General features: G+C 29.5%; 1 protein-coding gene across 1 annotated transcript; it reads right to left on the reverse strand.

Moving 5' to 3' along the window:
• Nucleotides 1–5,840: 5,840 nt before the first annotated feature.
• Nucleotides 5,841–20,315, reverse strand: LOC108685359 (zinc finger CCCH-type with G patch domain-containing protein). Its single transcript, XM_018190113.1, has 9 exons — nt 20,192–20,315; nt 8,442–8,651; nt 8,099–8,176; nt 7,891–8,031; nt 7,658–7,800; nt 7,408–7,586; nt 7,017–7,313; nt 6,783–6,959; nt 5,841–6,692 (listed from the first exon to the last, which is right to left on the reverse strand). Exons 1-9 carry the CDS (start codon nt 20,240–20,242, stop codon nt 6,397–6,399), a joined length of 1,572 nt encoding a protein of 523 aa, XP_018045602.1. The 5' UTR covers nt 20,243–20,315; the 3' UTR covers nt 5,841–6,396.
• Nucleotides 20,316–20,869: the final 554 nt, after the last annotated feature.

Here is a 20,869-nt window from a genome sequence, read left to right on the forward strand (position 1 = left end):
TTAAATATTGTAGTTTAAAATTAAATAAAAACTATCTGATCTTTCCCACAATATCATCGTAAACATGTAATGCTATTTATCTTAAGAGGGGAACCTCTTGGTTTAGACGATCAAATTTTTTTTATTTTTATTAAAATTAAAATTCTTATTTTCTATTTTTTTTTTTTTTTGCTTTAATCAATAGTATTACTCTCAGAAAATATACAAAAGTTTTAGATCAAAATTCGAAATACTTTTGTAGTTTTTTACAGCTTAAGAAAAAAGTACGCTTCGCGCAGGTATACAGCGGCAGAAACGTCTATAATTGTGCTCCGCTTTTCGGTTTTTAGTATGGCATTATTGACCTTAGATAGTAGATGTTTATTTTCAAAAAAAAACATGCAAAATTCAAATGAAAATTTTAATTTTACTATTTGGCGCTCCAAAACACTTATTCTGACGCAAAAATTATCGAAATCATCGTTTTCATTATCGCATGTGCGTTCAATGAAAGCTATTCTGGCATTTTGAAGATAATGCAGTTACTGGAAATAAATATTGGCCAACGTTGTAAAATATTCGCTGACAATTACAACAAGTAGCGAGTTACGAGGCAGAAACGGCGCCGATTAAGTAGCACGAAAAAGTACAATAAAAGATTACAACTAATGTTTAAATTACGACAAAGTTTTATGAGGAACAAGTTTTATGAGAAAGCGGAAGGTTTATGGATCTGGAATAGCAGATTAGCGGTAAGTTGCCAAAAAGCATTTTTTGATACCGAAAACCAAATGCGTTTTTCTCAAAACCACTTTTCCGAAATTGATACAAGATTACTCAAAAACTATTTGACCAATCGCTTTCTTTCAAGATTTTTTTTATATAATTGGCAACCTAAATGAACTAAAAACATTTATTTAAAAAATTAATATAAACAATTATTTCTGCATAAATAAATCAAAATATTTTGTTCAAAATCGTTATTATTTGTCAAAGTTCCACAATTCTTATAATATAATACTTTTCTCCTATTTTTTTTAATTCATCGAGGATAAAATATTATTTAATTAAAAAAAATTTTGCATCTAATAGCAAGACAATGACTATGCTTATGGCTGCAGTTTAATGAAAGAAATATTTGACAAAATATAGTTACAGTTTAAAAAGTAATTTTCTTTCTGTAATGAATCTAAAGAAACACTTTGTTGAAAAGTAAAAATTGTTTTCCGATAAATGTGTGTTGCAAATGTGTTAATACGTGCCATATTTTTACCATATTTTTGTACAAGATCTTTTTTGAACTTTTTATTAACGATTTTTGTTAATTATTATATATAGTATTAGGTGTACAACTTTGCTTTCGCCGTTTTCCTATAGATGGCTTTAACGGTAAGTGGTGGTCGAAATAAATAGATCATAGACGTCATACAATAAACTTGGGCATCTGTCAACATAACCCCATAGAAACATTAGTCGATTTGTGTCTGCATCATAAAGTTATTCTCGATTGAAAATGTCAGTTTACGAGCCAAATTCTCGTCATTTGCGAGAGGTTTTAATTTTTTGCTTCAATATGAAGAAATCTGCGGCTGAGGCTCTCATCGAATGCTCTCAAACTACTTATGGTGAGGCCGCTATTAGTGAAAGAACGTGTCGTGAGTGGTTTCAACGCTTCAAGAACGGTGATTTTGACGTCCAAGGTCATACTCTGTATTTGGTGGGACCAGCTCGGCGTAGTGTATTATGAACTGTTAAAACCGACTGAAACAATCACAGGCGATCGGTATCGAACGCAATTGATGCGTTTGAGCCGAGCATTGAAAGACAAACGGCCGCAATACAACGAGAGACACGATAAAGTGATTTTGCAGTATGACAATGCTCGACCCCATGTTGCGAAAGTGGTCAAGACATACTTGGAAACGTTGAAATGGGAAGCCCTACCCCACCCGCCGTATTCTCCAGACGTTGCTCCCTCTGACTATCACTTGTTTCGATCAATGGCACACGGCCTGGCTGACCAGCACTTCCGGTCTTATGAAGAAGTAAAAAATTGGATCGATTCGTGGATAGCCTCAAAAGATGACCAGTTTTTTCGACGCGGGATTCGTACGCTACCCGAAAGATGGGAGAAAGTAGTGGCCAGCGATGGACAATACTTTGAATCATAAATGTATAACCAGTTTTTTACAATAAAGCCTCGAATTTCGGAAAAAAAACGGCGGAAGCAAAGTTGTACACCTAATATTTTCTTTTAAATTTGTTAAAATGTTATTCAATGTCCTATGCTTGTAAGTTGTATAACTGATATAATTCTAATTATATCTAGTTATTTTATAATAATAAGTCAATATAATTAAAAGTTAGTTTTAATTCTCTAATTTTCATGATGAAAAAATATTTCTTTTTGCAATTTCATTAACGCCACAAATCATAGCGCTTTTTAATGAGAAAAAATGTAGCATATGCAAACTAAATATATTTTCTGAAAGGTTTCTCTTTGATAAAGAATGTATTTATACTCAATCGTATTAAATATTTCAAAAGTCATAATTGTTTGTAACAGTATAAATAAGTGTTTCATTTACATTGTTATGACACTGCATTAATTTTTCAAATAGATGTTATAATATTAGGAACAAGTGATAAGAGAAAGAATGGTATGCAAAATATTAATACAAAGAAATTTAATAGGAAAGATTTAATTTTATTATAATTTTATTATAATTTCCTTTTGTTACATTATAATTTCAAATGTTCAATAGTATTACAATGTAGTATATATATTATACGTTTTGCAAATAAAATTTGAGATATATGTATATCTTACTAGCATGATTTATTATGTTACTATTATTATTTATTTTGTAAGCATTATAATCTAAAATCATTATAATCTAAAAAATACAATTTTTAACAATGATCAAAATTTCGTATTTTACATGATCTATTTTGCTTTATACTTTTTGGAACTCTTTTTAGGCAGTAATAGACTGTAATTTGCACAACTTCTTGTCCATTCGGACAATCTCATTGAACATTTTACGTAACTTCTGCAGACTAAGTCACGCTCAAGTCAAAAATTTGTGATGCTTTGGCACACTGCAATTTCAATTCCTCAATTGTACAACATTTTGCTTTAGAAATATAAAAAGAAATGAATATTTCTTGAATCGCATGAATCTAAAACATAAGTTATAGCAATCGAAAATTCTATTGACATTTATATAATTGAGTATGTTATTTTTACTCACATTTGCAGAAATTTTATTTGATTCACTTGATTAGAAATATCAATTTCATTACATTGTTTTTCCTTTTTATTACAAAAAGTTGATTCTTATAAGATAATAATCAACAAAATGTCATATAATAATAATTTTATTTACTTAAGTTACATTATGAACAAATCTTTGAAGCGACCCCTACTTCTATGACCGCTTCACAATATCGAGAGTCTCTGCTATATGAATCATTGTGGTCAGTCGATCTGTACCCGTAGCAAAGAATCACAAATGTGATTCATCGATGTAACAGTTGCTCCATACTTCAATGGAATGAATCATCCTCTTGGGACAAACCGGATTGGAGTTGATGTTATGTACCAATTGAGCAAGTGTACCTCTTGCTTCTGAATAGATAACGAGTGATAATGCATTTAACACATGAAAATGGACTCTTCCAATTAAGTTGTAATAACGATTAATGATTTCATTGTAAGTAGGGAAAGTAAGGAGGACGTCTCGTCATGGTTCCAAAATCATTAATCCAAGCCAATTGAAAACATGAGGCCTGGCAAAGATGCTAAAGCAATTACAAATGGAGAACTATTATTTCTAACAAAAACACCATGCTCAACAGCAAGTGTTTCGTTGATAATTCGGAATCACATGTGAGAGCCCATCAAGGCATTTCCATCTGGTAGTGTTATCACTCCTGATGGCACAGATGCATCGCCGAGTTGTCTGGCGTATTCGCCTAGTGTTGAGTAACGTAAATCAGTTAACATCAGGATTATCACTTGATGTTCAAGGTCAATCTTGTCTACTTAATCAATATAGAAAAAGATCGGATATAATGCTTCAAGGAGCACTATTTTTGTACGACGACCTCTTCATTAATCGTGGCGAACAGGGTTGCCTATTAGGCAAACTACACTTTAGCTTCGATCTGTGTCACAGAAGCGATAAGGCATGCTAAGTCTTCATTCTCAATAATTACTTTACATACAGATCTGAACATGTATAAGTACATGCAGCAGATATCAATATATTTCGTAGATATAAACACAAGGCTAATGAAACACAAGGCTTGACTGTCATTTGCTTGGGCATGTCGAATTGCATGCCTGGACATTGTCTCTAAATTGGAGCTTTGTCCAAAGTTCTTTTGGAGCTCAACCTGACGACAGTCGAAAACTTGATTCTTTTGAAGTCGAAACTTCTCTGCGTCACGTTCTCTTGCATGACGATCTTTTCTGTTTGAGAAAGGGTCTTCTGCGTTGGCTCTGCGGCGGAGGATAGATCCGCTGAAGGGACAGATACTGGTGTCGTTGGAACTCATTAGAAAAGAAAGAATTTAGTAAGATGTTCCAGAATTTTGCATCAACGACAGTATCATTAAATAATCAAATTAATAACAGAAAGAAATCAAAGTGCGTCCTAAATAGCACGCAATTTCTTTATATTTTAAAAATATTGATGTCACATAAACCGATTTAGTTCGCATTTCTCAATTGATATTTCGCAACTTTTGTAATCTCTTATTTAACGTTGTTCATGATGTTGGAAAATAAAAATGTTTCTTAATCTAGTATTGAAGTTTTCAACCTAACCTAACCTAACCTAATCTAACTTAACCCTAACCTAATCTCTAGAATCTTACACAGGATTTTTAATATAGCTGCTTTGAATTGATAATCGATACGAGCTCAAGATTCCTGGTTGATTGGTTACCGCTCAGTCAATCAGCAAATGAATCCCATTTACGCATCTCTTATATAGACTTTACTATTAGCGTTTTCGATCGGGTGCAGGTTTGCACCAACTTAAATTGGAAAATGCTTCGCTATTGGTTGACATTACATGCTCTATCAATAGAAGAGCACGAAACATAATTACATTCAAGTTGCAAATTCAGTCGGGCCCAAACAAATGTCATATCTCTTCCACTACATCAGCCGATATCTAGTAATTTTTCATTACTTTACCAATGAGAATATTTTATTTTAAATCATCCAATTAGTAATGTATACTATCAGAATCCTCTCTTAATTTCCGTAGAAGTTTCTCTCTTTAAATAAAGGAATTTTATCATACTGCAATAATTCAATTTCTCCATTGTCACTTTAAAAGGCTCAGAAACAAATTAATTGATAAAATGACATCAAACTAATCCTTCCTTTCATTATCGTCTTGAATAAGTATTAAAACTTGACGTAAATCTTGCTTTTTCTTGTAGGAGGATACCGCTATCGCATATTAGTCAATTTAAAAAAAAAATTCTCATTGATAAAGCAGCAAAGTTACTAGACACCGGCCGATGTGAATGGATGTGTGCTATTGCAGTGCTAATGGGACGCTCCCTTTCTTGATCAAGTCAGAAACTTCTCAATTTATAGGATATCACACAAAAATCGTGATACCGAATTAAATCTAAAAAAAATGATGTTTTGAAAAAAAACTCATATCAAAGTTGTAAGGTACCAAGTTATTCATTATTTGACGATATTGGTTAAATGATCTTGAAAATGTTACATCAAGGTTGTCCTGAGTTTTTTAAAAATCCTATTTTTTGTTAAATTCTTATAGCTGACATTGAGATCTTTTTAAAACAATATTATTAAGTTAAGTTTAAGTACCGTCAGGCATTATCCAAGGTTATTACGCGGAGATTGCACGATTCGATTTACATCTATTGGGGCGCTTTACTACAGTGAGTAATACCTTTACCTCTCGTGCGCGCGCGCATGATCATCGATCACTAGAATTTCTAAATAACTCGGAATACACGTACGCACGTTCACGCACATAAAGGGTAAAGGGATTCTTTTTAAACCTTGATGTAATATTCCCAAAATAGTTCAAAGTCAAACCAATATCATCATATGATGACCAACTTGATACAACTTTTATATGAAATTTTTTTTCGGAGAAACATTTCTGATATAATCCAGTGTCCTGATCTTTTTGTGACATCCCATAGGTACTACTGATTTTTCAATCACCAGGCATAAATCAGTTATTGGGATATTTATAAGAGAAAAACTTGTATAAGAACCATTAATGAAACAATGTATTTAGGTTCATTTTATATACAGCATATCTAATAAGTATGAAAAAGAAAAAGAGAGAGAGAGTTTATGTGTGTCGCGCGCGCGTACGTGTATCCCATTGTTGCCATGTTATTATGCAGGTATCAAAATATAGATAATTTAACTTTGTTCTTCCTTTGGTTTTGTTCGGCAACGATACTTTTTTCGGAAGCTCTTAAATTGGTAAGTTCCTTTTGTTTTTCATTATACTTCGTTGCAATGCTATTGTAAAATACACTACCCTTGGCATGCTTTGTTAATGATTCTTTGAGTTTCGATGATTCTCTTTCTAAACGATTTATATGTACTCCAATTTGAAAACTAGCTACATTTAGATTTCTATTAGATTCTGTCTTAAGTTTATCTTTGCTTTGCAAACTACTAGCTATATTTTCTTCAGCTGCACAAAAATAATTAACAATATTTAAATATAATAAGCATTATCATAATTATATTCAATAAATCTTCAATAATTCTTTTCTTAACTTACGTTTATCATTTAACGCTTTATTTATAAAATTAAACACATTATCATCTTTTTGTTTTTGTTTTTGATACTGTCTTTCTCTTTGCTGCTCTAACTTTTGTTGTTGTTTACGCATGTTACGTTCTGCAGAAAACAAATCTTTATCATCACCAGCAAATTCACGTAATTCCATGCAGTAATCTGAAAAAATGCAACAAATTAATACTGTATTGCACGATCAGAGAAACTTAAACGAACCTAACGATTTTCCTGCAGGCAAAATTTGAGTTTCAACAGGTTCTATTCTACCATCACTCCGTTTTCCAAGACCAGTACCAATCACATAACCCATTTGCATCATTAATTTACTACCAATGCCACGTGTGTGTTTTTCCCAATTTCCTAAAGGTTCATTGGATTGTAATGTCAAAAGAGATTTATGAACTAATTGATTATTTATGTATAAGTTGGGTTGTAATTCATTATCAACATTATTCGCATCTTCATCATTATTGCTATCATTAAATGTGTTTGACATTTCTAAATTTGTGTCATCTGTAAACAATCAACACTTGTGTCATCTATAAACAATACTTTTTCAAAAAAGCTATAAATGGTGTGTATGTAATTAATTTTTAAAACTTTTTACCTAAAGGTAAGAGATCTTGTAAACCGGCTTCTACAATTTTGCCACTTGATTCAAACTTTACTCTGTATTCATCTCCATTTTTTTCAGGCAATTTTAAAACAATGGACCTATACCACATATTATTTTTTTGTTTAATTAATACCTTGCTTCCTATTTTGATGTTATGAAAATCAGGTTCCCTGTAAATCAAAAGTTACACTGAAGTAAATTTTGAATAATATAAATCTTTTAATTAATCGGAAAAAATTACTTGTATTTCTGTAGGCTTGAAAACGGCACAATTTTGCCATGACAATAATGGCAATTTTCATCGGAAAATTTACAACTACCATTGAGAAAATATGGACATGGAATCATTTCCTTGTGTGTTGGATTGAGAAAGAAAACTCGAACCTGGGATTGATGATCAAATTTAAGAGCGAACCAATAAAAACAAATTACAAGTTAGAATATATAATAATTTTATAATTAATATTAACTTGCCTTAATATCATGAACATCTTTAATTGCTTCATCACTGTCCTTATAAACAGAACATATCATAGCATTATGATAACTGATACCACCCCAAGTACTGCCATGAGGAGCTTTACATTTCGTGCCCTCTAGCTCCTTTAATTCGTCCTAAAAGGTTAACTTGCACCGTATAATTGTGTCACTGCTATGATATAGAGAATAGTTGTATACTGACTTCAATGCTATCAGAAGCAGCTACAGTTTTGTTGTCCTGTTCATCTTTACTGTCGTTTGAAGATTTTTCTAGTTCTGCCTAATGGATTTAAACAACATTTAATAATGCATCAAAGTTGTTTTAATAATATAACTTTACATACCAAATTTTATATATACATTCATAATGTTTGAAAATATGCTGCAACAAAATCTGCATATGATAAAACATACACTTTATATTGTTTTACTTTAGATAATTTATTTATTTCTAATGATAACTAATTTATTTTAATTAATAAAAAAGATAAAAGTAAAATAGCATAGTTTTCTGGCAAGAATTAACAATCATTTCTAAAATAAACCTTGAAAAAGACATATTCTCTGTCCAATAGATCCTCCGTCTTGTCATCGGGATTATCGTTTTCATTTGTGTTTTCTACATTTTCTTCAAGATTTTGCAAACTTTCTTTTGTTAAAAAAATAAGTTCGTTAATATCAGATTTCAAACTGAGCAAATTGTCTCTGTAAGGACCTTTTGGCGTTGTAGATAGTGTTGCATCCACTTGCGACAGCTACAAAAATAAACAAAAAAAGTGCTAAATAAAAATAATTGCAAATAAATTCGAATTCATATAAATAATTTAAGATTATAAACAGGACCGTTTATATCACCGTTTATATAATCGAATAAATCAACTACTCAGATAGTAAAGTCTACGAAGACAGATTTTGAGCAGAGCATGTTATCAATTCTTGATTGCAGCAAGGCAACAAAGTACACACAGGGTTTGTATTTGACAATGTCAGCAAACTATAAGAAAAAATCTGCTGGCATAATATATCAGAAGATTCTGTCTTTTTCTGTCGGCAGATCCACAGTCAAATACATAGGTTTTGTAGTGGGAATAGGTTTTATAGAGAGAATCGAGTTATAGATTTTATAGTGGGAATAGGTTTTGTAGTGGGAACCTGGTCGAGTTTGCTGACAATTTTTCGCAAAATGCTATTTGCTATCAGATTAAATACGAGAAGCACCTTTTACAGTTAAATGTTGAAATAATATATTTATATAAATTATATAAAATATATAAAGACACTCGTATTATGTGAAAACAATTAAATATAAACAAGGTCAATAATCAAGTCTTTTAAAGTTAAAGCTATTACACTTAAATAAATCAACTAAGAAATTATTTATATATAATAGATTTTATATTTCTATTTCAAAAAGATACAAGATACAATACGTTTCGGTCCTTCTTCAGTTAATTAAAAATAATAATTGAGTTGAATAAATTAAACAATAATTTGTTTTACATAAGTTAGTGAACTGTTAACAATAATGGATATAAAGCACAATCAGATGTTGTAATATAAATTTTTTTCTTATTGTCATAGTATGGAAAATTACCTCGATAAAAAAGTGTGATCAAAAAAGTTCGCTAATAGAATTTTTTCTTACGGATTTAAGTGCACGAGGTAATATGTTGTCCATGTGTTTCTTCATGTTCAATTATATTATTGATCCTTGGTGAAATTCAATGATCTGATATTGAAACTTTTTGAGAATTGATTTATTTCAAAATCAGATTTAACATCTTGTATCATTTTGATATATTAGGTGTAGAAAAAGAAATCCATTATTTTTCCATTCAATTTCATGCAAAAATAATGGATTTCTTTTTACTACATCTAATATATGTATGTATACAGGGTGTTTCAAAATAATCGCAAAAGCGATTTCATGAGCAGATAGAGCGAACGAAACTGAATTTAAAAGTCTTTTACTAATTTTCGCAATACTTAACAAAATATTAATTAGTAAAAATTTTCGAAAATTAATCTTTAATACTTTTTTACTCAAATACTATCAAAAAAACTGCAAGAGACAAAAAATGTTTATTTTCTTGTTATAGAGCTTTAAAAATTTTTTCAGAATTTTTTATCAATTTTTTAGTACTGTTTTCTTATTTTTATCAAATATAAATTAATTCCTAAAGATTCCTTAATGATACAAAATGGTTGAATACAACAGAGCAATAGGAGTTAAGCACGGTAATTCTTGTGCAAACCAAATGATTAACAAAACAACTTTATTAATAATTAATCCGCTTACTGTTTCAGCTCTTTTTTGAGCCATTCTCAGAGACAGTGTGATGTAATTATAAAAAAAATTTTTTCTTACAAACTAATTCACTTCAGTAAGCCACCTTCATTTATTAATATAAAAACAAACTCTAATAACAATCTAAAATATATTAAAATTATTAAAAAGTAAATTTTTTGGGAAAGCAAAATTATTGTAAAACACAATATAAGGTCACTAAAACAAAAATTCATCATATCGTAAATATTTCAATTCTATAGGTTTAGTAAAAAACTAGTCTTTGACCATTCAGCGAATCAATGTCAATTATGTTGAAATTAATGGATAACTTTTAATATACTTAATCGTAAAGAAAAAGAAAAAAGAAAGAAAGAAAACTTATTTGTTAATTAAGAAAATTTATCTATTAGTTATTTATCTATTAGTTCGTTTTTATATTATACAATAGTTTCCGTTAATAAATGAAAGTGGTTCATTGAAATGAATTAATTGTAAGAAAAAATTTTTTTTTGTAATTACATCATATTGTCTCTGAGAATGGCTCAAAAGAAAGCTGAAACATATAAGCGGATTAATTATTAATAAAGTTGTTTTATTAATTTAGTTAATTTGTTAATTTGATTTACACAAGAATTACCTTGTTTGATCCTATTGCCTTGTTGTCCATTATTATTTTTACCAACATGAAAAAATATGGTATTAAAAAATTGTGAAAAAATTTTGAAAAAATTCTTAATTTTATGGGAAAAAAAACAATTTTTGCTTCTTGCAATTTTTCTGTAAAGTCAATAGTATAATATTTGAATAAAAAATTATTGAAGACCAATTTCCGATAATTTTTAGTATCTCGTTAACTATTGCGAAAATTGCAAAATGATAAAGGATTTTTCGATTTAGTTTAGTTCCGCTCTACCTGCTCATGAAATATTTGGCGATTATTTTGAGACACCCTGTATACTGTATATTTTCAGGTTAAACTTAAAATATGAATTCAAGACCTCAAAACTATTCAGCAAGTGCCATAAAACTAACAGAACTCTTTAGAATCGAGCAACATCTCATACTTTCCATTTTAAAAGTGCTTTTCGCGGGCGTTAAACATTGTTTAAAAAGTTAATAAATAGTTAAAATAATCAGAACTCTTCGGAAAGCTGTAGGATATATTCAGAACTGTATGAAAAGTACCATAAAAGAGAACTTTTGAAAATTAGACAGCATCTCATCTAATTCATTCTCGTAAAGACCATTTTTTAAGGAAAAAATTGTTTACAAATCAAAATAACAATCAATTAGGCATCAAAAATCTCTATAGAACTATGTATTTTTTAAAATCCTGTAAGAAACCGTGACTGGAATTTTCTTTAGACAAAATTAGTGCTGTAAACTTGCCGTCTCATTTTGAATTTTCGGTTTCTCGACTTTAACGGCTGGAACTATTTATTTATCCTATATAGAACTGTAGAATTATTGAGTTGAATAAACTCAAACTTCAAATATTGAATTCTCAATATTTAATGAGTTTCCATTAAATGAGACGCTAGTTTCACACACACATACGCGTGCGCGTCAGCCATACGTAGGTTAGATTAGGCCGTCTTCCATAATCTCTTTCTACGCTTATTTTTATCGACCATTTTGACACATGAATCGCGCAATCCATTCTCTACGTTTTTGCATGGCATCAATGCGGAATTCTCAAATAGTGGGTATAAAGAGTGACGCCAATTAACTGGAAGTCACCATTTTGTGTCCTATTTATGATGCAATTCCTCGTCTTATTCTCTTCTTTCTCTAACATTGTCTTCTTTCTAACTAACAGTAGAAACCTTTAATGATAGATTCAATCAGCATTAGGCACATATTGGCGCCACTCTTTTATACCCATTTTAGTTAGACTATGTATAGGGGCTGTTCTTTTTGGCTGAACTTTTGCACCAGTTCATCTTTCTTTTTTTTTTTCTTCTGAAGAGAAAAGGAAGACAAACTAGTGCAAAAGTTCAACTAAAAAGAACAATCCTAATGATCGCAGATTCAGCAGATTCAACTGTAGAATGGATCCATGTGTGCTTGCTACTATTGATTTATCTTCTAGATCATCCAATAGCAGCGAGTGTTCACGGATCCGCTCTGCAATAGTTGAGCCTGTTGAACGCGATCTATGACGACCTATGACTGTAGTTAAAGTCTCACTACTAATGCTTTGAAGCGTTTGATCATTAGAATTAGCGGACCAATTAGAAGAAAGAATTTTACAAACTGACTAATTAAAAAACGCTTCAAAGCGTTTGCAGCATCGCGTTGACCGTATCACGATGTATGAGATGAAAGTTAAAGGCCAATATTCATAATTGGCGGTTGGAGCTATAATCAATCAATCAAACTCGATACTCGTTCAAAATATTTCGCGCGAATTATATTATTATTTTGTTATTATTTATATATTATTGTTATTATTTATATATTATTATTTTGTTATATAAATGTTGCTACGGGTGTATTGCAATTTACAATTTTGAAGTTGAAAGGTTGAATAATTTCGGCATCGCAATTGCAATAGTAATTATAGATTTGTTCGCGTCGCATGCTTCAATATGTTCCATAGCTCCTCACTCTAACGCATTTGAGTAAGTAGGAATTACAATTGGAGGAAGTAGGAGCATGTTGGAGCGTGCGACGCGAACAAATCTTACCTATCTTAAAAAGTGACTGATCCTCTTTTAACAAATGAATATTGTTATATTTGTAACAGATTTGAACTACATTACGTCGAAATTCATTCAGGGATATGTATCAAAGAATATCTTATCTATTCATGTTTCACTTTCATTATTAGCTACAAAAATATTCATTTTCATCATTAGCTACAAAAATATTACAATATATTGAACTTATGTTATCTAAATTACAGGTAATTATTAGTAATATTTATCGTGGCAACACCAATATATAATTATTGTAATATACATACATATTGATATTATACTTGTACATGTAACTGATGTAACGTACATACATGTCAACTGTAAAATTTCCCACTCATAGATGTTACATATTATACTATATATACAATTAGAGGTTAAAGTGTGATTATGAAGTATTGGTATCGTTATCGCAGATTGTTTGATTGAAGGAGTTTGCTTCAACAGTTCCACAATACTAATTCTTATAACTACAATACTACAATATATATATTATATAATAAATGTTAGACTTATATATGTTAAGTTGCACAACTCTATAAATTATATATCTGTGTTTACTGGAATATTAAATATGTATTCATTTTAAGTGTTAAATGACAAATAAGTTAAATGATTAAAAAATTAAATTTAAATTTGTTTTGTTTATTTAGGAAATGATGAATTCTTTCAAGCGACAAAAAATATTAAATTTTTATAAAATTTGGCAAAAGAATCCAATACTTCTTCAGTTATTTTCTCTACTTCTGTATCTAACAAACTTTCAATGGCTTCAGTTGTACATGATGACTTTTTTACTAATTCCACACTGCGAATTAATAGTCTATTTACATCCGAGAAACCTTCTGCTTCAACACCAATTTCAAATGAAGATTTTATTGATACTAATTGAGTATTATGATATTAGATGATATAAAGAAAAATCTAATATTACCGATTTTGTCAAAAAGCGCCTTCTAGAAAATTCATTTTATGAAACCAAAAAATTATATTTTTCTTTTTTCCAAGCATAACAAGCAAGATAAAGTTGTGAAGAAGTACTTAAATCACATTTAAATAAATATTCATGATTAGTATATTCTCCGTTAATGAAAGGTGTATATTGTAAATATTGCTCGCTTTTTTAATGAAGTAGGCGAAAGTACATGTCAAAACGAATCTGGTATGTTAGTTTCAAAGCCACTAACAACTTTTTCAAAACTTTTAGACAAAAACGGTTTATTAGAAAAATAATTAGAATAAATATCAGGAATTCAGTTAAATCAGCAAGTATTTTTTAAACTTATATGTCAAGCCCCAACTTGAAATACAAAATATTTTATCTGAAACTCGTCTTGTCCAAGTTAATGAAAATCGTCAAAGATTGTTGCCAATAATTGATACTACAATAACATTAGGAAAGGAAAATATAGCTTTCAGAGGTCATAGAGATGATACATTATTAGATATATTCTAATATCATCAAATAGTATCAACTAATGAAGGAAAAAGTTACGAATTCGAGCTGAGAATAAAATACTAAAAAATCATTTAAAAGTAATGCAAGTTCTAACACTACTTATATTTAAAAAACGATACAAAATTTACTTATAAAATGTTTAAAATGTTACTTATAAAATGTTGCAGTGAGAAAATTATGCATAACATAAAAAGTTTCTTTAATTATTCAAAATTTTATTCTATTTTATTTGATGAAACTACATACATTTCTATATTATCTCAAATGAGTGTTGATGGTGATTCGATAGTTATAATTCAGAAGTAAGAGAAGAATTAATAATATTGGTACCAGTCAAATTCAATTAGATTGTTATTATTAATAATCCAAAAAATTTCACTAAATTCTAAAGTGAATTTTAATCATGTAATGAATTAAAGGTCTCAAGTGTAAAGTCAACAAGATTTTTTGAAATTGCCATAATAATCATCTACATAACAAAAATAAAACGAGGATAGAAAATCCAAAGTCTCTAATGCCCTTGCTTCTAAATCCCTCATTACTAAATCGGCTACTACTGGAGAGAGAGATGAGAGGTACCAACGGGGTCCTATAGGGATATCAAAATTTTGTTTATAAAACTGCCCAAAGCTAAAATAAGTTGAATTAAATACCAACTGGATTCTCAACATAAATTCATCTTTCGAGATGTTAATTTTATCCCTCAAAAAATTCCACTTATCAATACTCTCAATAGTCAAATCAATAGGGATATTGATAAACAAGGACACACATCCAAAAAAATTATATATATATTGGGTTGTCCGGAAAGTTCGTGCCGATTTTGAAGGAAAATTGAAACGCAGAAGATTTAAATTTATTTTAGTATATATATATATATACATTTAATTAAATTATATAGGTGCCATTCTGTTGTACAATCTTTCTCTATCTTTCAGGCATCTTGAAAATTCCATCCTTCCAGAATCTCTCAGTTTTTCAGCGAAAAACTTTTCTAAGTGATTTTTTACTTCGACCAAAGAGTTGAAGCTTTTTCCATTAAGGGAATTTTGTTTAATGAAATTTAATGAAATAATGAAATAATCGAAATAGGTGGAAATCAGAGGGCGCGAGGTCTGGTGAATATGGTGGATGGGGTAGAACATCCCAACCGAGCTCCAACAACTTTTGTCGAGATACCAAAGACACATGAGGTTGCGCATTGTCCTGATGAAACATGATGCCCTTCTGATTCGCTATTTTTGGACGTTTCAATTGCTGTTTTCAATTCGTCTAATTGAAAACAATACTTCTCTGAATTTATTATTTCGTTGGTAAAAGCTCATAATACAAGATCCAATCACCAGACACAGAGCATGACTTTCTTTGGATGAAGACTGACTTTTGGGCTGGCTAAAGGTGGTTTATTCCACTTTCCTCAAGATCTTTTTCGCTCAACATTATTGTAAATGATCCATTTTTCATCCCCCGTCACTACTTGCTTTAAAAATAGTGTCTCCTCGTTGCGTTTATAGAGCGAGTTGCAAATGGAAATACGATCCATCAGATTTTTCTCCGTTAAATGAGGAACCCATATCAAAACGGTTTATATAGCCAAGCTTCACAAAATGCTCGGGGATGGTGGATTTTTACATATTCAACATTTCTGCTAATTTATGTGTCGTATAGCGTGGGTTATTTTCGATTCTCAGTGTTTTAATCTGATCTTCATTTGTGGTAGAGGGCCTACTCGGATGTTCTTGATCTTCAAGATTGAAATCATCAGCTTTAAATCTAGCAAATCACTTCCGCACAATTCTTTCAGCTACAGCACCTTCGCTATAAACAGCGCATATCTTGTTTGTCGTTTGTGTGACATTTTTGCCTTTCCGGTAAAAGAAAAGCATTAAATGCTTAAAATACACTTTGTTTTTTTCCATATTCAAAGGCGTATATAAAACTGTCATATAAAACTGATAAAAATTAACGCAACCAAATTTTTTTCCAAGTGCCTGAAATACCATTTTTTATGCATGTCATTTATTTTCAATCGTTCTGATATATTCAGACCTGTCCTTACGCCTATCAAAAATCGGCACGAATTTTTCGGATAACCCATTTGTCCGCATTTATACAGACACTTGTAGTGTTATGTCAGTTGTGAGACACTGTTAGTGAAATTTAAAAAATCGACTAATCTCGCCGTAAGAATATCTTGTTATAACTATTCATTAAATCTTTCTTTGTCAAAATGTTTAGAAGAATAATCTATAGGAACTGTTTTGGAATAATAAAGAAAGTTATTACGTTTTTCATACATTAGCTAAAAGAAGTTATGTTCTGAAAAAATTTGTTTTATTATATGTATAATTTAAATTAAGTAAACTATGTTACACCCCCGTTGGGTCAAGAGGCATGATAGTTCTTTGTATTTTGAAAACAATCTATGCCTTATTGTAGATAGACTTTAGAAAGCATAAGAATTTGAAATGACACATCGTCAACAAAGATTGATCTTCTTATAAATTCAATGTTAACTAGCCAATTTTTAATTTCTCTTCAATGCATTACACACACACACACACACACACACACACGCACACGCACACACACACACACGTTTTGTCAAAAACCATAATATTCAGTAATAGTAATGTTTCAAAAGATGTCATTGAAATTTAATGCGGTTAGAAATTGAGGATTTTCTTAATATTTTAAAAAATAACAGGAAAAATGCTGAATTCAGTTATATTTGGAAAAACGGAAGATTAAGTAATATTTTAAACATTGATTTACAAATTCCTAGACTTGTAAGTAATCAGAAAAAGACTTATTATTCTGCAAATACACTGAAGAATATTATCGCATAAATATATTCATTCCTATGCTTGACAAAGTAATATTAGATATAAAAAATTTGATCAAAATACCATTAATGCATTTAAATTATATGTATTAATGCCGCAATATTTAGTAGAAATGAAAACTGCTGATTTAAATGCAGAATTGTCAGAATTATGGTCAAAATCTTTTTCAATATTAATCAAATATAATCCTTCAAATTCATTTATTTTAAATCTGAAGTGGCTATGAGAAGAGCAAAATGGATTCGAGAAAATAATAATTAGTCGAAATCTTTACAAGATGTTTATGCTAGATGTGAAGAAATTCTAGTTGCAAAACACTATTTAAAATATTGCTCTATCTATCGATAAGTGTCGCTTCTAACGAGGCTTTTCAGCCCTTCGGCGTTTGAAAATCTGATTAAGAAACCGCATGAATGAAGAGACATTTGGGGCTTGCATTACATGTACATAGAGATATAGAAATTAATAAAGAACCAGTGTTAAATAGATTCGCCACAAATAAAAATTTCATCCTCTTTCACTCTCTGAAGTATTAATGAAAAGATATGGGACATCCTATATATATAGACGAGTGACACGTCATCGTACACATGTGTTCTAAAAATATGTGATTTCTATATTTGATTTTAATATTTCTATTTCTTAATATGTTCAACAATGCTTCATGTTCCGTGATGATTAACAACGCTGTATCTTCGTCAATTTGCGAATGATTATGGACTTGTGAGCTAATTATACTTGTATCATTCTTGCTGAGGAGAACTCCAAAGAAAAATATTCAAAATAAAGAAGACATCAATCCAATATCTGAGTATTGATTGTTCACTAAATAATTGCGCCGTTTATCATTGCTAACTCTCATTAGTCTATTATATTTATCTTTTTGTATTGTTTAAAATTCGAGAGTCTTAATATAATTATTGTTATTGTTTAAACAATTTTCAATAACAACTTTCAAACATTTTGACCTTTTTCTAACGGTTCTCTTTAGTGAATATAACTAACTTACATGTATTATTCAATATATAATTGTAATCTTCTTACAAAACTTTTTATTCCTACTAATATATATTCCTACTAATATATATTTGATTAAATATTTTTTTGTAAAAACTTTTCACAAAAAGAAAACTTGATTAGAATCAATACTAGAAATTTAAAATGTCAATTATAGTCGAAGCTGGATCTTCATTGCTTTAAATAATTCAATCTTGAATTACTAATATCTTATTATACATATAATTGCATATTGTAGTTTTTTCAAACTGCGCGCCGAATTATTTTTCCAGACTTATAAACACAATTAAAACTATTCTAATCGCGAAATAAATTGACAAGCAATTTTAATAATTTGATGCTATCATCAAGAATTATAAAGATGTTAAATATGTTCTTCGGCAGTCGAAAAATTTCAATAATAGTTGTCACTTTTCCATTAACATGTATGACATTTGTAAAATACATTGCAAGAAAACAAGTGGGAATGCTCTACATGAAGCTTCAACTACTCGGTAGAACGATAGAGACATTTGTGTCCTAATACCTGAGATAACAGTACTATAGACACGTAACCTCTGTAGACAGATAGCTCCGGTCTCCCTTACTGTCATTGTTGTACTGCAACTTTGTTTAATTTTTGTTAGTTAATAAAACTGATGTAATATAATTTAATTATAAACAATATCTTCGATTCTTCACTTATAAGGTTTGATTCTCCATTCACAATTATTAATGTAACATTTCGCTTCTCTTATTTGATCCTTCCCCCCTCTACCTCAAATCTAAATAAAAATACACATGACAGATATCTTAATCTCTAAAATCTACAACTTTAAGTCCTTCTTGTTTTAATATAATTGAATTTATTCAAATTAAGCTGAGTTTTCCAATATATTTAATTATTTATGATCTATCTTACACACAGGCAATTGCCTAGTTTCAAGACTATTTGATACGATAATGTAATACTATAAGGATTAAATTAGCTTATAGCTTTAGTCTGTCTTACATATATGTGTGCTGGTTTATAATGCACTGCTATTTTATATTTAAAATCATATTATGGAAAAAAATGAAAAAATATAAATAAAATTAATTAAGAAAACATACAATAAATACACAATAAAATATAATTGAAATTATATTTTATATATAATAGAATAAAGAATAAATATAACTGAAATTAATTCATTTAAAAATAAATATATATAATAGTTCAACATCTTAACATTCAAACCATAGTGGCGCTTCGTATTTAAAATAATGTATCTAACATAAACGGTCTTATTTCCAATCTTATTATTACATTATTATAAAATAATTATATAGAAGACACTCAAACAATTAAGAAATAAAAGCTGAATGATCAAGCTGGATCTTTAATGTTGAATTTTAAGTGAATTACTACAATTTTTTATAACAAAATTTACAGATTGTAAGGGGTTTAAAGATTATTATATATAAGGATATATCCTTATAAGCATCAATATTATTAAAGTGCTTGTTAATTAAATTAAATTTTTTATATTACTATTCCAGTTCTCTATGTTTCGAAATTGAAAACTTTAGTGCAGTTTATATAAAATTAGATTATAAAATTAGATTATGATATATAAATTCATATGAAATCGTTTTCAGCATTAAAGATCCAGCTTGATCGCTTAGCCTTTATTTCCTATTTGTTTATTATTTACAACGTGATTTTTAAAAACCGATTTTAATATAACCACTATTATTTAAACTATACAATTTGCAAAAGAAAACTGTAATTTTATTTTTGTATTTTCGAAATTCATTTTTAATCGATTTTGTTTTATTTAGGATTAGGAACAAGTCACAATATACAAATTATAAATTTTTACATTTCTTTAATTATATAAACACATCATGTTTTTATCAGTATTAATAAAGTGCAATAATTAGTTTTTTCAAGAAATAAAAATGTGTCTCTTTAGGAAACTTATATTAAGTATAGATGATCTACTAATTTTTAATATTGTACCTGGGTTTCATATTGCTCGATAGCTTCTTTCAAACTTCTTGCGTCTGTCATACCAGATTGTTACATATAAAAAATCAGTTGCAACTTGCGACAATTTAATATAACGTTAACACTAGGAAATCCAATCTTTATTAAATCTTGCACAATTTATTAATTATTTAAGGCCTTTTCCAATTCCAATTAATGCTAATTGACGATTAACTCAAAATAGAAAGAAACCTGAGAGAGGCCATGACATGATGCCACAAAATATACAGTAGCACAACTCTCTGTCCAGTCAGAGAGAAATCTGAGAGAGGACATGATTCAAAACCTATAATCGCAAAATGCTGTCGCATTACTGCCCTCTGACAAAGTGAATGTAAACTACGTCCTACAACGTCCACTTTTCTTACTCTCAGCAAACAAGAATGGATTAAAATGGATTCAGATTTTCAGAAATATGGATTCATAAATGTTAAAATGAATTCTTTTCAATTCTTGAATGCATTTTTATTCTTTTATAGGAATTGCATAAAGCATATCTCTATGCCTTTCAATCCAAAAATAATATTAGCATTTTCTGTGCATCATGAATACTATTCAATTCAGAATAGAAAATACAGTTTTTTTAATTCAGTTAAATTCAAAAATAATATCAGCAATTTCTGTGTAAAGTGAATACTCAATTCAATGCTG

Source organism: Atta colombica, unplaced genomic scaffold (assembly GCF_001594045.1).
Source record: "Atta colombica isolate Treedump-2 unplaced genomic scaffold, Acol1.0 scaffold151, whole genome shotgun sequence".
Taxonomy (NCBI): Eukaryota; Metazoa; Arthropoda; class Insecta; order Hymenoptera; family Formicidae; genus Atta; species Atta colombica.

Bases quoted from the DNA above. Each gene is read 5' to 3' on its own strand.
- LOC108685359 (XM_018190113.1), bottom strand. From the start codon at position 20,242: ATGACAGACGCAAGAAGTTTGAAAGAAGCTATCGAGCAATATGAAACC. The intron at 8,177-8,441 runs GTTTATTTTAGA...TAAATCCATTAG, and splicing joins GAGAATATGTCTTTTTCAAG to GCAGAACTAGAAAAATCTTC. The intron at 7,314-7,407 runs GTAAAAAGTTTT...GATTGTTTACAG, and splicing joins ACAAGATCTCTTACCTTTAG to ATGACACAAATTTAGAAATG.